The sequence below is a fragment of the Oncorhynchus kisutch genome, linkage group LG22, assembly GCF_002021735.2.
Source record: "Oncorhynchus kisutch isolate 150728-3 linkage group LG22, Okis_V2, whole genome shotgun sequence".
NCBI lineage: Eukaryota > Metazoa > Chordata > Actinopteri > Salmoniformes > Salmonidae > Oncorhynchus > Oncorhynchus kisutch.
The window spans coordinates 13,196,717-13,214,026 of record NC_034195.2 but is presented as its reverse complement, the minus strand read 5'-3'; the positions used below and the strand labels follow the sequence as shown (position 1 = coordinate 13,214,026).

General features: G+C 42.3%; 1 protein-coding gene across 3 annotated transcripts in view; it reads left to right on the top strand.

Annotated features, from left to right (window-relative positions):
* fcsk (fucose kinase) overlaps positions 1–17,310 on the top strand; it is a 43,174-nt gene that overhangs the window by 9,386 nt on the left and 16,478 nt on the right. For 2 of the 3 annotated variants that reach the window (XR_004204849.1, XM_020456067.2), the window contains exons 2-10: positions 919–1,073; positions 1,362–1,412; positions 1,590–1,715; positions 10,182–10,254; positions 10,360–10,457; positions 14,261–14,341; positions 14,635–14,754; positions 14,999–15,170; positions 15,269–15,375. Coding sequence is in view for 2 of the 3 variants with exons in the window: in XM_020456067.2 (XP_020311656.1) it covers positions 919–1,073; positions 1,362–1,412; positions 1,590–1,715; positions 10,182–10,254; positions 10,360–10,457; positions 14,261–14,341; positions 14,635–14,754; positions 14,999–15,170; positions 15,269–15,375 (983 nt within the window). In the remaining variant the exon portion in view is untranslated. The remainder of the gene's footprint in view (positions 1–918; positions 1,074–1,361; positions 1,413–1,589; positions 1,716–10,181; positions 10,255–10,359; positions 10,458–14,260; positions 14,342–14,634; positions 14,755–14,998; positions 15,171–15,268; positions 15,376–17,310) is intronic. The other variant, XM_031801811.1, reaches the window with a different exon arrangement.

Below are 17,310 nucleotides of genomic sequence, written 5' to 3'. Positions count from 1 at the left end.
CAGGTTGGACGGGGAGCGTTCCTGCACATCTATTTTCAGGTCTCTCCAGAGGTGTTCGATCGGGTTCAAGTCTGGGCTCTGGCTGGGCCACTCAAGGACATTGAGGCTTGTCCTGAAGCCACTCTTGCATTGTCTTAGTGTCGTTGTCCTGTTGGAAGGTGAGTGTTATGGAGCTGGTTTTCATCAAGGATCTCTCTCTACTTTGCTCCGTTCATCTTTCCCTCTATCCTGACTAGTCTCCCAGTCCCTGCCGCTGAAAAACATCCCACAGCATGATGCTGCCATCACCATGCTTCACCGTAGGGATGGTACGAGGTTTCCTCCAGACGTGACGCTTGGCATTCAAGCCAAAGAGTTCAATCTTGGTTTCCTCAGACCAAAGAACCTTGTTTCTCATGGTCTGAGAGTCCTTTAGGTGCCTTTTGGCAAACTCCAAGCGGGCTGTCATATGCCTTTTTACTGAGGAGTGGCTTCTGTCTGGCCACTCTACCATAAAGTCCTGATTGGTGGTTCCAAATGTCTTCCTTTAAGAATGATGGAGGCCACTGTGTTCTTGGGGAGCTCTATGGAAAATTCCTTCGACCTCATGGCTTGGTTTTTGCTCTGACATGCACTGTCAACTGTGGGACCTGATGTAGACAGGTGTGTGCCTTTCCAAATCATGTCCAATCAATTTAGTTTTTAGAAATATCTAAAAAATTATCAATGGAAACAAGATGCACCTGAAATGTAACTGTGGAAAAAGTAAAGGGGTCTGAATACTTTCCGAAGGCACTGTTAATATGAAAAGATCCTCAAATAAAAGGTTACATTCAGTACGGTCTCCTCATTTGATCTCAAATCCAAAATGGCGAACTATAGAGCCAAATTAAAAGTTTTAGCATCACTGTCTAAAGAAAGGGTGTGTTTGTGTCTCAGAGCTGGAGGTCCGGCAGCAGCGTGGAGGTCTCTTACAGGGGACGTTACTGCTCACTGTGTCAGACCCCCAGGAGCCTGGACTGGGCAGTGGGGGAGCCACTCTCAATGCACTGCTGGTGGCAGCCGAGCACCTGAGTGCCAGAGCTGGATACACTGTAAGTGACTCCACACAATATGTCCATAAAATATCATAAAGAGAGAAGTTGGAGACAAAGGACAAATTCCACTGCAAGTATTGTGAGTCAGTTTGTGCATTTTAGTTTATCAGACGATAGTATTTGTAGATTGATTACATTTTTGTATACTTTACAGGTGGAATATATTCCTGTAACTGAAATATACAATATTATTGTCTTGACTGTTACTGTATTATGGTGTAAACCTCTTGTTGGGGTATATTAATTGTGGAGCTGAACAATGCACTTATCCAATGTTGTTTTCAGGTTGTTACCGCGGATGTCCTTGACGATGCCCATATCCTGATCTTGCACACGGTAAGACTGGAGGGGTAGCAGAGGACGGGGAGAAGGAGAGAGTGGGGCAGAGAGACTGAATGGATCAGGATCGAGCTTTCAATTGTGAGATTTCATTTATTATTATTCACACGGACATGGGAGTAATCTCTCTCTTCTGTATTTTTCTCTCTCCCCAACTCTCCTGTCTTTCTGCAGGGACGTGACTTTCCCTGGGATAGCTGTGGCAGGGCCTTCTGCTGGCTACCTGTGGAAAAGCCAGCTCAGACTGTGCAGGGACCTGTCTGCTGCCTGGATATGCTGCTTGACTGCCTTTCCAATCAGGTTAGCCATAATCCTGTTTGTCGGAGACACCATCTAGACTAAGGGTCTCCTACTCTGGTCCTGGAGTGGGACTACTTCTCCATTAATGGGGCAGTTGGTACAAGTGGCTTGGTGTCATCCATTAATACAGGCTGCTCTGTAATATTTTCTCAGGTTTTCAAGCTACCTTCCTTCCGTCATTGAGTGTGATGATAACAGTGGCGATTTTAGCATGTGTAAATCCATTTGTGTAACTGGATAAGAACTGCGTTCTCCTTCAATAACAATGAATATCGGAATGTGTTTTGACTTTTGAACCATGCACAGGACATTATTACATTTATGTTTAATAAATTCACAATGTTTGTTCTTATAATTAACACTTAGCTCTGAAGTATAAGCAAGTGCAAGCAAACGAGCTGCGATGAGGCAGGCCTATTCTTGCAGCAATTTTGAAACGGACAATGAGAGGAGTTCAGATAAATTCAGCAAAATGTTGAGGCCTTAACTTGACTCTTCTTTAAGTCACTCAGTTAGCCTTCCATTTTGAAGTATTTTATTTGGTCTGTGCGGTCTGTACCCGGACTTTGAACTACTCCCAACTGGGCGCAGATATAGGGCATTTGTGCCAGGTGTGATATCCCTCCTAAATAGCTCGGGCTAATGTTTCTATCGACTCAGTAAGTCTTAAAACATTTTTTTATTTTTTTATTGGTATGTCACTGTTATGAATGTTGTATTGTCAATTTTGTTTGGTATTTAAACGCCACTTTAAACGTGTACTTGACACTGCAACAAAATTTCCCCATGGGGACAATAAAGTAAGTAAAAAGGAAGGAAAATACAATCACGAGGATCCACTTTCAGCTCATTGAGCAAACAAAACAACCCTTGCAATATCAACTGGAATTACATGGGTCTAGTACTGAACTTTTTGTTGAAAAAAAGTATATGAATGGGAAGAGGCTGTCACTGTCAAACATGGTTACGAGGAGGGGATACTATAATATAATGTTGTTGGGTCTGTAACTTACCACCCTCCTTGAGAAAAGCACCAGAGATAATTATAACACACAAAGTAAGAAACGATTAAATGCAATAATTCAGAACATGTGCCATTCTTACAGTATTCTCCCTGTACACCCAGTCCGAACAGTATGCTAAATTATTAACGGGCACATAAGCAGGCAATGAAAGCTGTTACAATATTCAATGATGACTTTTCTCTAAAACTGTCTGTAGGCTAAATTAACAGGGGCACATAAGCAGACAATTGTTCTGCCAGTCACATTCTGTTAAAGGTCCCCAAAGCACACACATCCCTGGGTCGCTCCTCTTTTCAGTTCGCTGCAGCTAGCGGCTGGAACGAGCTGCAACAAACACTCAAACTGGACCGTTTTATCTCCATCTCTTCATTCAAAGACTCAATCATGGACACTTACTGACAGTTGTGGCTGCTTTGCGTGATTTATTGTTGTCTCTACCTTGCCGTTTGTGCTGCTGTCTTTGCCCAATAATGTTTGTACCATGTTTTGTGCTGCTGCCATGTTGTTGCTACCATGCTATGTTGTTGTCTTATGTCTCTCTGTATGTAGTGTTGTGGGGTGTCCTCTCGTGATGTGTGTTTTTGGTCCTGTATTTATTTGTAATTTTGAATCCCAGCCCCCATCCCCACAGGAGGCCTTTTGGTAGGCCATCATTGTAAATAAGAATTTGCACATAACTGACTTGCCTAGTTTAATAAAATAAAATAAACTATGAAAGATCTTACAATGTGAACAGGTAAGTGGGCAATGAAAGCTGTTAAAATATTTGATTATTACATTGCTCTAAAACTGGCTATAGGCTACATGTGCACCACCAAGTCAGAACAGTAAGCTAAGTTCTAAGGGGGGTAAAGGGACCACATTCTTAGCATGAGGCACATGGGCTACTAACTGCTTACTACACAACATACACTTAGTATTACTTTCTTAGCTACAGTGTACACATTTCCCTGACATATTATATCACTTATGCAGCAGCATACTAGACATAAACTCAGCAAAAAAAGAAATGTCCTCTCACCGTCAACTGCATTTATTTTCAGCAAACTTAACATGTAAATATTTGTTTGAACATAACAAGATTCACAACCGAGACAGAAACTGAACAGGTTCCACAGACATCTGACTAACAGAAATGGAATAATGTGTCCCTGAACAAAGGGGTGGTCAAAAGTAACAGTCAGTATCTGGTGTGGCCACCAGCTGCATTAAGTACTGCAGTGCATCTCCTCCTCATGGACTGCACCAGATTTGCCCGTTCTTGCTGTGAGATGTTATCCCACTCTTCCACCAAGGAACCTGCAAGTTCCTGGATATTTCTGGGGGGAATGGCCCTAGCCCTCACCCTCCGATCCAACAGTTCCCAGACGTGCTCAATGGGATGGGGGGCTCTTTGCTGGCCATGGCAGAACACTGACATTCCTGTCTTGCAGGATATCACGCACAGAACGAGCAGTATGACTGGTGGCATTGTCATGCTGGAGGGTCATGTCAGGATGAGCCTGCAGGAAGGGTACCACATGAGGGGGGAGGATGTCTTCCCTGTAATGCACACAACGTTGAGATTGCCTGCAATGATGACAAGCTCAGTCCGAGGATGCTGTGACACACCGCCCCAGACCATGACGGACCCTCCACCTCCAAATCAATCCCGCTCCAGAGTACAGGCCTCGGTGTAACGCTCATTTCTTCAACGATAAACGCAAATCCGACCTTCACCCCTGGTGAGACAACCGCGACTTGTCAGTGAAGAGCACTTTTTGCCAGTCCTGTCTGGTCCAGCGACGGTGGGTTTGTGCCCATAGGAGACGTTGTTGCCGGTGATGTAAGGCAGGTCCTCACCAGACAACAGGCCTACAAGCCCTCAGTCCAGCCTCTCTCAGCCTATTGCACTGATGGAGGGATTTTGCATTCCTGGTGTAACTCGGGCAGTTGTTGTTGCCATCCTGTACCTGTCCCGGAAGTGTGATGTTCGGATGTACTGATCCTGTGCAGGTGTTGTTACACGTGGTCTACCACTGCGAGGATGATCAGCTGTCCGTCCTGTCTCCCTGTAGCGCTGTCTTGGGTGTCTCACAGTACGCACATTGCAATTTATTGCCCTGGACACATCTGCAGTTCTCATGCTTCCTTGCAGCATGCCTAAGGTATGTTCACGCAGATGAGCAGGGACCCTGGGCATCTTTCTTTTGGTGTTTTTCATAGTCCGTAGGAAGGCCTCTTTAGTGTCCTAAGTTTTCATAATGAAACCTTAATTGCCTACCATCTGTAAGCTATTAGTGTTTTAATGACTGTTCCACAGGTGCATGTTCATTAATTGTTTATGGTTCATTGAACAAGCATGGGAAACAGTGTTTAAACCCTTTGCAATGAAGATATGTGAAGTTAATTTGAAAAATCCAAATATCTTTGAAAGACCGGGTCCTAAAAAGGGGGCTTTTCTTTTTTTTGCTGAGTTTATTTATGGTCTCAACATTGCTGTGCTCACTTAAACAGGAAGTTGGCACGGCTGTACTTCTTGTGGTCAAACTTCTCAATTACTTTAATCAAAATCTGGCATTCTCTGGATGAAGTCATGCTAGTTTGACAGCATGGCCAATGCATTTAACCTTTCCTGGGCCATGGAGTTGTAAGGTTTTTATCCTTTTTAAGGGTGTAAAAGTTTCTCTCGGACTCTGCGGTTATCATCGGAGTAGGGATGATGAATTTGAGAAGACCGTCTCAGACAAGGCCTCCTGCACGTTGTTTTCGTAGAGTGATTTCAATAAAGAAAGGGCTGTCTTTTCGGTGTGCAGCTCAGGATGCCTAGACAGGGAACAGCTCCCTTTTCAACGTTTCCTTGTTTCCCATAGGCCATAGCTTTTTAGCACAGAATCCTTCAGTAGCGTTAAGATACAATGTACGTTACCACTCATCACCTCTGCCCTGTAATAGGTTTGTGCAACCAGCTTCTCCTTGACATTCAGTGGCGCTAGGACTTGTTTCATGGTGTTGGAGAGGCCAACACCAGTTTTGTCATTCACCTCTACAAAAACCTCTCACACACTGTTGTCTGCTAATATGTAGCGCAGCACTATTACCATCTGTGATTTACAGGAGACGTCAGTGGTCTCGTCTGCCTGTACAGACGCAAAAGGAGTCTCAGATACCACCTTGGCTATAGCTTCTCTGTACACTTCATACATACATTCCAAAATGTTGTTTTGCATCGTGCTTGATGTTCCCTTTAAAATTTGTTTGGTCGACATAATGCCTTTGTAGCCTGTAATCTTCTTCACGCATTGGCTCAAAACAGGTGGGGCTGAATGAGGCATCGCCACTGATTTTATACAGAAATAAACTTAATTTCAAGCCTAGGACACTATAAGGACTGTGGTAAAATCACAGTGAATGTAGGTTTCCATGCCAACCTATCTTTTGCAATCAATCGAGCTCTGTGAGGTATCTGGCCAGTGCATAGTCTATGGGGAGAATTACTGTTTTATCTCAATTAGCCACGAAATCCCAAGTTTGAAAGTGACTGTTTGCTGGAAGCTGTGCAGCGCCACTTTTGCCGACGTGGGTCAGCCCCCTAGCAATTCGAGTTCCAGCCAATGAGCTTTAGCCCCTCGCCATTTGAGTGACAGCTACCAAGATGCACACCCAGCAGAGCAAAAGAGAGAGCAAAGACGTGGTGCACATATCTGCTTGTGAGAGCTACTTTCCCAACTACTGGCTAAAAAGTATACAAAAGTACCTGAGAATCTCTTTTTAAAAAATAGTGTGGAAACTTAGTGGAGGCTTAAGCTTTGCAGAAATGCAGAACAATACTGTGAGCTCTAAAATTATTATACAGTGACACATTTTTTGTTTGTCTCTTATCATTTTGGATTTTAAATGCTACAATGACTGAGGTTAAAGTGAGGACTGTCAGCTTTAATTTGAGGGTATTTTCATCCATATCGGTTGAACCGTTTAGAAATGACAGCACTTTTTGTACATAGTCCCCCCATTTTACACATTCATTTGTGTATTGAAGTAGTCAAAAGTTTCATATTTTGTCTTCTATTCCTAGCAGGCAAATTTAACGTCAAGCTTGTGACTCTATAAACTTGTTGAATGCATTTGCTGTTCATTTTGGTTGTTTCAGATTGTTTAAATTTAAATGAATGGTGGGTAATGTATTGTCATTTTGGAGTCACTTTTATTGTAAACAAGAATAGAGTATGTTTCTAAACACTTCTACATTAATGCGAATGCTACCATGATTACAGATAGTCCTGAATGAATCGTGAGTGAGCGAGTTAGACGCACAAATATAATACCCCCAAGACATGCTAACCTCGCACTGTTACACCATTTTAGGGTATGATATTTGTGCGTGTAACTTTCTCACTCATCACTATTCACGATTAATTCAGAACTATCCGTAATCATGGTAGCATCCACATTAAACACAAACTCATTACCTTCATACTTTCTCTGTTAAATCTTCTAGACTGTGCTGTAAATCAAGCAGATAATCAACATAAATGTAGGGGCATTGGATTCAAAATGTTGATGTCTCGTTCGTTGTGCCAGTGAAGTTGTGATTCACAACTTAACTGACGCAACGATCGAGACATCAAAATATTCTGTCAGACTGACTTCTGACGTTTTCCGCACCGGCTGTTTTTGCATTGCATGCTATATCACAACAGCTGATTGTCACTTAACTGTTGTTCAGAAAAATATTTCCTGGATCAGCTGATAGTTAGGCCTATGGATATTGTCGACTATCAGCTGGATACCAAATGCACATTCAACAAGTAGGTTTATTAGCCTACGCATAGCCTATAGAAGAACCACGTAAGTTAGGTGACTTTCGGTCTAGAAGCATTTGATGCGTCATTTTGGATTTGTGTGCCCATGAAAATTGGTTTCACGGCATAGCCTAAAATATCAATATGAACATTTGATAAAGCGGTGCTGCCATTAATAGGGCACTACCTCATAGCAAGACTTTTGTCCCGCTGATGGCCCATACGGTGTCGGAAGGAAATATCATAGGACACTATTTCATAGATGCAGCAAGACTTTTGTCCCACTCATGGCCCATACGGGGTCGGAAGGAAATATCATAGGCCTAGTTTTGTTATATTGATAATTATCTTCTATTTAACAAATTGAAAGAAAATTCAGTATTACAAGGTGTTTTATGATTATTTTTTTTTTACTTAAAAAAAAACAACAACTTTTTACCCCATTTTACTTCCCAATTGGTAGTTATAGGCTTGTCCCTTCGCTGCAACTCCCGGACGGACTCGGGAGAGGCGAAGGTCGAGAGCCATTAGTCTTCCGAAACACGACCAAGCCGCACTGCTCACAGCCGGCCCACCACACAGTTGCTAGAGCGCGATGGGACAAGGACATGCCGGCCAAACCCTCCCCTAACCTGGATGACGCTAGGTCAATTGTGAGACGCCTCATGGTTCTCCCAGTCGCGAACGGCGGCGAAATTTTCCGTAGTGACTCCTTAAGCACTGTGATGCAGTGCCTTAGACCGCTGCTCCAATCAGGAGGCCTGAAATTGCTTTTCTTTATGTGCATGTTTTTAATTAATTAGCAGGCTTATGGATGACATTTTAAGTTATTTGCCCAACCCTGTTGTATTTATTCCATCTGAAAAGGAAGACCGTGAATGCAGCACATATTTATTTTATACAATAGTCTGCCCATATCAACAAGTGTATATACAATATTCTTCCCATATGAACCATGTGTTTTAGGGCATTAGGGACCCAATATGAGAGCCTTCAGACCGGTTTAAACGAGATTACCCTATCGTTCCCCAGCCAACCACGCGGATGAAAGAGTCGCCGACAAAGGAGTTAACTTCTGCTGCAACCTTCGCTGTGAAATATAATGCTTTGGGGCGGTGCTTCCTGAAATAAATAATTGCTACCAATGTAATTACAGTAATAGCAGGTTGTTCTGAATCTTGAAACCAAATGCTTTCTGTTTTTTCTTAAAACAATTCATTAGCCCATAGTGAATTGTTTGTTTTTAGTAGGGCTATATAGTCTTTTATTGATAAATAGTTAATTTGTTGATGTTTGTTTTGTGTGTCATGTCCATGGACTTAGCTGCGATTTTGGGCATGATAAACTGGTTACAACATTGACTATACCATTCTCTCTTAGCCCAAATTTGGTTAGTACTTCTGATTTTAAAATAATGTACATAATAAACTGATTAATCAATTGCTTTGAATATGGTGCGCCACAAGGCTCTATGTTTGGGGTCAGTGCTTTTTGAATACATTTAACGTAACCAGGGCCCAGATTCACAAAACCTTAAGAAATGTATTTTTAACTGACATTTTTTTCTTAACTATAGATGGCAGGCTAGCCTAGTGGTTAGAGCGTTGGACTAGTAACCGAAAGGTTGCAAGTTCGAATCCCTGAGCTGACAAGGTACAAATCTGTCGTTCTGCCCCTGAACAGGCAGTTAACCCACTGTTCCTAGGCCGTCATTGAAAATAAGAATTTGTTCTTAACTGACTTGCCTGGTTAAATAAAGGTAAGAAAAAAAAGAAGAATGTTAAGCAAAGTTGCTATTCCTAAAAAGGTTGTTGGAAATGTTCTTGTGTGTCATGCCCTGGCCATAGAGAGGTTTTTATTCTCTATTTTGGTTAGGCCAGGGTGTGACTAGGGTGGGCATTCTAGTTTCTTTATTTCTATGTTTTCTATTTCTTTGTGTTTGGCCGGGTGTGGTTCTCAATCAGAGGCAGCTGTCTATCGTTGTTTCTGGTTGAGAATCAGACTTAGGTAGCCTTTTCCCCACCTGGGTTTGTGGGTAGTTGTTTTAGTTACCTTACAGAACTGTTAGTTTCTCGCTTTGTTATTTTTGTTCTAGTGTTCAGATTTAAATAAATATCATGAACATGTACCACTCTGCGCTTTGGTCCACTCCTTTATCAGATGAGCGTTACATCGTGCTATTTCTTATGCTTCTCTTATTAAGCAAAAAGGAAGAAAATTATTGAAAATAAAGTTCTTGGAAACTCATGAAAGCTATTGAACATGTTTAATTCACTGACAAACTTCACCTGAAAGTTTCAGTATTGATTATTTTAAACCCAACAACATGTTTAAGAACAGTAATCTCAATAAGAAATATGCTAACATGATTGCCATTTGCTAGCTAGATAGCTAGCTAAAACGGTTGCCTAGCAACAAGAAGATATTTGAGAAGATCAAGAAAATTGTTAAATCTTAAGATATTGTTGAGGAATTGCACTTACGAACTAGTTTTTTTTTCTTAATAATAAGCTTCTGAAGTTTTTGCGAAGTGTTTTGTGAATCTGGGCCCAGGTCAAGAACAAATTACCTACCTCCATTTTTGGGGCAATGGCCGAACTCACTTGTTGTGTTGTCTGCCTCACACTTTTTTGTCTCTGCCTTGTTTGATCCATCTGTAGGTGTGCCCTGGTTCTCCCCCGGGTGTTTGGGTGTGCAGCACTGACATGATCCTGACCATGCCGACTACCTTCAGTTAGATCTTCTCTACAATTCCATTCAGATGAAATTTTAACCATTTATTTTTAAAAACCTGTCTCCCCCACTGTCCCTTAATATTATTTCTCTTCTGTCTTTCAGAAATGTCATGGGAGGGTTTTTCTGGGGTCCGTGTGTTGGCACTACCTGGTGATGTCTCTTACGCCGCCAATCATGGAGTCTACTTTGCTGATGAGCAGGTACATAACTTTTAAGGATATGACTCTTACTGAATGGAATGACAAACTCTAGATACAGTGCCTTCAGAAACCATTCACACCCATTGACCTTTTCCACATATTGTTGTGTTACAGCCTGAATTTAAAATTGATAAAATGGAAGATTTCTTTTGTCACTGGCAATACATACAGTACCCCATAATGCCAAAGGGGATTGGAATTTGTAAAAACATTTTTTTACAAATGTTTTGAGTCAAGTTTTCAACCCCTTTTGTTGTGGCAAGCCTAAATAAGTTCAGGGGTAAACATTTGCTTAACAAGTCACATAATAATAATAATAATAAGTGCAATAAAATACATGATTTTTGAATGACTACTTCATCTCTTTACTCCACACGTACAATTTATCTGTAAGGGATGAATATTTTTCCGGAAATCTACCAAGTTTCAATACCGGGAATAATTAATCCCGAGAGTCCCGGGAAATACCACAGAAACTGTAAGTGCCAATTTAAAGTGTTTGTAACCAAGATATGGTCAGGGTTCTCCCAAAATAAGATTGCTGCTGCGCCACTTTGCCTTCTTAGCTGCACCTCCTATGTAAAGATTTCACAGCAAGTGAAACTGATATTTCGTAATGATAGAGTAGCTTTGATCGTCACTGACATTAATTGTGAACAGGCCTTTAATAAATTCAGAGCATTATCATGTTCCTTAATTATTTCAGCAGTAGGCCTAGGCTATCTCGACACAGAGCTTGCTCAGGACACACAGAGCGCACCCTGAGTAGGCCATAGCGTTGTCGAATCATACAAACTTTGCAATGCCAGTTAAATAAAAGTCAAATCACCAAAGTTGATAAGTTTGCTAGATAACCTCCCATGAATGACAGAATATCTCCTATTTGTTAAAATCAAGTTGACGATTATACAGATAGCAGATCAGCTCATGAATAACGTGGGAGATGAAGAGAGGAAGTTGTTTTAAATATTAAGGTCTCTTATACGGGGACCAATTCTGTTAAAAATATCCATATCTACTCTCATACCGTTTGTTGATCACACATTCTCAAACGACACTCTCATATGGGCAGCAATATGAGACAGCACAGAGAAGCGGGGGAAATGTTCTAGTGGTATTTTGACATGCGTAGGCGAAACATGCTTTGATAATGCAGTCTATGGATTACAGGATAATGTAAGGATTTTTTTTGTTTGATTATCAGACAGGCTTTTGGTCGGGAGTAGGACTGGCTACTACACGAGTGAAGCGCAAAATCCACTTGTATTATATGCTAGCAAAATGTCCTGAACAGGTAATATAATGTATGACCAATCTAGAATAAAGGTGATAATTAGCACTCACCTCAACTTAGCTAATATTTTCCCAGCCTAATTGTTACTAAATATCCAAACTGAGATTCAGTGAAGACAAAGATCTGACATTGATGGATTTATCTACACGGGCACTCCAAACTTGTCTCAAGTCAGCCCAATGGTGCTGTCCCAATCAAAGAGGTGCTGAAATGATCATCTAGGTGACAACACACAACAATTGCTTTAAATTAGTACAACAGTTTGTATATGACTTTGGGAGTTTCAGTAAGAATTTAATACATTATTTTAATTAGATTAGCCTACATCATTCCAATATTTTCATCATTCAGTTGATCATAACTAAGGGGAGTTTTCCTCTCTCTGTGCTTTTTCAAGGCCCAATGGCTGTTTTCTCATCTCCAAACTGTGCTGCCGCCCGCCTATACCGCATTGTTCTCAACACCAGTTTAAGTCAATATAGCTAACTATTTTCTAGAAATCTGGCTTTTTTTGCGGGGGGTTTGGGCTCATTTAATTTCTGTGATGTCGGCCCAGGCCTGGGCTCGGCTTCAACTCACCGGGCTTGGATCGGACCTGGATTGAATTTTCCACATAAACTCTCGTTGGGTTCTGAGAATATGAAATATACTTATGTCACTGAGGCAGTGCTGAGGTTTAGAGGGTCTACACCAGAAGTTAATGGTTATAGGAGGAAGGTATATAGTGGAGAGTCTACACCAGAAGTTAATGGTTATAGGAGGAAGGTATATAGTGGAGAGTCTAGACCAGAAGTTAATGGTTATAGGAGGAAGGTATATCGTGTGTGCAATTTAAGCTTGGAATGTGCTGAGTGCAGGGAAACGATCACATGTGGCAGGCATTGATAAGGGGAGAGAGCCATGGATTGGTGATGGAGGGGGGTTGAGGTCAGGTCACCTTAAGGGAGAAATCGAAGTTTTTTGCCTGTATCACCAGTGTCCTGCCTAGCAGTAAACAATGACGTTTGTACAGATGAGTAGGAGGGGACTCAGCCTATGAGGAACAGTTAAATATCAGCGCTTGTGTGAAAAATGTTTTTATCTGAATGCAGCTATATTGACCCTCTGGGAAGAATAAACTTGGTTAAGCGTTTTACTCTGAGAATTAGAACGTAACACTCTAAACTGCATTCTGGTCTCGTGTGCAGTGTCAATTATGCGTGTGCTTTGAATTAATGGCGACTTTGTGTGAAGTAAATACGCTAGGCTAAAGGCTTCTATCCAACAACCTGTTTGGCAAAAAATGTAGTGGCATATTATCGAATCTGCTGCTGTACATGTTGTGTATTTTGTGGTATTGCATTATTGCGACATTGAGGGAATATTTTGGTAATTTTTTTGTAGTTTTAATTTTTTCGGGAAATGTGAAGAGTGATCCCGGTTACCTGTGTTAATCCCTAGTAAGGTCCTTCAGTCGAGCAGTGAATTTCATACACACATTCAACCACAAAGACCAGGGAGGATTTCCAGTGCCAGTTGGTAGATTAGTATGAGGCCCAATGTTGACTAAAACAGTTTCATGGCTGTGATAGGAGAAAACTGAGGATGGATCAACAACATTGTAGTTACTCCACAATACTAACCTAACTGGCAGTGCAAATAAGTAAGCCTGTACAACAAGGCACTACAGCAATACTGCAAACAAATGTGGCGAAGAGAATTCACTTTTTGTACTGAATACGAAGTGTTATGTTTGTGGCAAATCCAATACACACATTACTGAGTACCACTCCATATTTTCAGGCATAGTGGTGGCTGCATCATGTTATGGGTATGCTTGTAATCATTGAGGACGGAAGTTTTTAAGGATAAAAAATAAATGTAATGGAGCTAAGCACAGGGAAAATCCTAGATGAAAACCTGGTTCAGTCTGCTTTCCACCAGACACTGGGAGATAATTTCACCTTTCAGTAGGACAATAACGTTAAACACAAGGCCAAATTTACACTGGAGTTGCTTACCAATACCAAGACAGTGAATGTTCTTGAGTAGCTGACTGTACAGTTTTGAATTAATCTACTTGAAAATCTACGGCAAGACCTTAAAATGGTTGTCTAGCAATGATCAACAACCAATTTGACAGAGCTTGAAGAATTTGAAAATAATTATGGGCAAATGTTGCACAGTCCAGGTGTAGAATGCTCTTAGAGACTTACCCAAAAAGACTCTTAGCTGTAATCACCGCCGAAGGTGCTTCTACAAAAGTATTGACTCAGGAGTGAATACTTATGTGAATGACATTTCTGTATTTAATTTTCAATACATTTGGAAAGTAAAAACATGTTTTTACTTTGTCGTTATTGGGTCTTGTGTGTAGATGGGTGAGAATGTTTTTGTATTTTGAATTCAGGCTGTAACACAACAAAGTGGAATAAGCCAATGAATACTTTCTGAAGGCACTGTACACATTGTCTGCATGAAGATGATCATTCATAAGTAGTGCCAAATGGTGGTTTCTCTCTGCTCATAGGGTAGAGTACGTGACATCATCTACAAGGGGTCAGAGGAGCGGATTCGCCGAGCCGCACAGCCTGATGGGATGGTGCCACTGGTCAGTCAAAGATAGTGAATATAGGAAAATATCCAGAAACATATTTTTTCCTTCAATAAAAAGCGTCATGGGAATACCTAGACGGCAGATAGGCTAGCGGTTAGAGCGTTGGGCCAGTAACTCAAAGGTTACTGGTTCGAATACCCGAGATGACAAGGTGAAAAATGATGTGCCCTTGCTGGCTGACCCTGTGAAACAACCCATTTCACTGTACCTCTTGCATGTACTGTATGTGATAAAATAACCTCTATTTTATGAGCCTGCAACACATGTAATGATGTAACTCCATTCAGGTGTCAGGGCCTGTGTTCTTCTGCAGGAGGGTACTCGAGCGATTGCTGAAGGCCCATGTTACCCCTCCCCTTGACGGCTGCACGTACATGGGCATGGACTCTGGGGCACCACCCATTCAGGTATGCAGTCTTCATCTTTACTTCTCATTTCTAATTCTCATTTTCTTTACCTCTCTTTGTGCCTGTCACTCTCCATTTTATCTTCTGTATCAATTTCACTCTTCCATATCTTTGCACCCTCCCCCCTCAAACGCTGTTCTGTTTTTTTCTAGGTTTACACAAAGCTGATTTTATTCTGATACAGCCTTATCCTCTGTTACATCCCTTCATTGTCTTTCTTTCCATGGTTATTTATTATCTGCAGATCTCACTCTTCCTGGATTTGTTGATGTGTCTTTGCTCAGACGTGAGTGAGTCAGAGTTTGTGAATGGGGAGAGGGCGGGCTGCAGTTCCCCCATCAGTCAACAGGGAGCAGTAGTGAGGAGCGCACGGGCCTTGCTATGGAGGATACTGAGAGGCACTACTCTCCATATGGGTATGTCTCTTTCTATGTGGTACATCATTCTCTGTACATGCCAAATGTGCCATCCTATTACAAGTGGTTCATAAGTGTGTTTGGTTTTCTCCTTGCAGTTTACGTTCCTGGCGGTTGCTACGACTACCTGACTCTGTCCGGTAGAGAGCACATTGGCCGCCTGACAAAGAAGGGGACAGAGAGAGACACTTTGTCACACATACAGGTACCGTACTGGCAGTGGCGGTCGGTGCCGTTTTTAAGATGGAGTATTTTCCTTGTTAATGAGCATGGCCTTATGTCTATTACAGCATATTGGATGACTGTCATTCATATTCCATTCACCCAGCTCAATGTAACATCGATAGGTTTAGGCTACTACATGATACTCATTTTCCCTGTGCCCATCATGAGCTTGCTACAACCTAGCCTATGAAGGAAAGTTTACAACGTAGGTGCACAGGTCGAGACAATTTTAAGTTATCAAGGTGACAGACAGTGACACTGATCTAGGATGTAATCGTTAGTCCATCCGTTGCAAATGAGAGTTTCTATTGGACAAATTCAGGTATGTTTCCGTTTGCTGACGTTTTTAAGAAAAGTTTTTCAACAGAATCGGCGGAACGAAGACGCCAGTGATCACACACAAACATAGATCACTTTCCTCCTTGTGTGTGTATATATAATTCCTTCTCGCACCTTTTCCGTTCGCTTGTGGGCTTCAGCTTTCATTTTTCTGTGACCAGGTGAAAAAAGCTTTCCAAGCCAATAAATCAAATCAAATGTATTTATATAGCTCTTCGTACATCAGCTGATATCTCAAAAGTGCTGTACAGAAACCCAGCCTAAAACCCCAAACAGCAAGCAATGCTGGTGTAGACGCACGGTGGCTGGGAAAAACTCCCTAGAAAGGCCAGAACCTAGGAAGAAACCTAGAGAGGAACCAGGCTATGAGGAGTGGCCAGTCCTCTTCTGGCTGTGCCGGGTGGAGATTATAACAGAACATGGCAAATATGTTCAAATGTTCATAAATGACCAGCATGGTCAAATAATAGGTCTGGGACAGGTACCATGTCCGGTGAACAGGTCAGGATTCCATAGCCGCAGGCAGAACAGTTGAAACTGGAGCAGCAGCACGGCCAGGTGGACCGGGGACAGCAAGGAGTCATCATGCCAGGTAGTCCTGAGGCATGGTCCTAGGGCTCAGGTCCTCCGAGAGAGAGAATTCGAGAGAGCATACTTAAATTCACACAGGACACTGGATAAGACAGGAGAAGTACTCCATATATAACAAACTGACCCTAGCCCCCCGACACAAACTACTGCAGCATAAATACTGGAGGCTGAGACAGGAGGGGTCAGGAGACACTGTGGCCCCATCCGATGATACCCCGGGACAGGGCCAAACAGGAAGGATATAACCCCACCCACTTTGCCAAAGCACAGCCGCCACACCACTAGAGGGATATCTTCAACCACCAACTTACCATCCTGAGACAAGGCCCGAGTATAGCCCACAAAGATCTCCGCCATGGTACAACCCAAGGGGGGGGCACCAACCCAGACAGGAAGATCACATCAGTGACTCAACCCACTCAAGTGACGCACCCCTCCTAGGAACGGCATGAAAGAGCACCAGTAAGCCAGTGACCCAGCCCCTGTAACAGGGTTAGAGGCAGAGAATCCCAGTGGAACCGGCCAGGCAGAGACAGCAAGGGCAGCTCGTTGCTCCAGAGCCTTTCCGTTCACCTTCACACTCCTGGGCCAGACTACACTCAATCATATGACCCACTGAAGAGATGAGTTTTCAGTAAAGACTTAAAGTTTGAGACCGAGTTTGCTTCTCTCACATGGGTAGGCAGACCATTCCATAAAAATGGAGCTCTATAGGAGAAAGCCCTGCCTCCAGCTGTTTGCTTAGAAATTCTAGGGACAATTAGGAGGCCTGCGTCTTGTGACCGTAGCGTACGTGTAGGTATGTACGGCAGGACCAAATCAGAGAGATAGGTAGGAGCAAGCCCATGTAATGCTTTGTAGGTTAGCAGTAAAACCTTGAAATCAGCCCTTGCTTTGACAGGAAGCCAGTGTAGGGAGGCTAGCACTGGAGTAATATGATCACATTTTTTGGTTCTAGTCAGGATTCTAGCAGCCGTATTTAGCG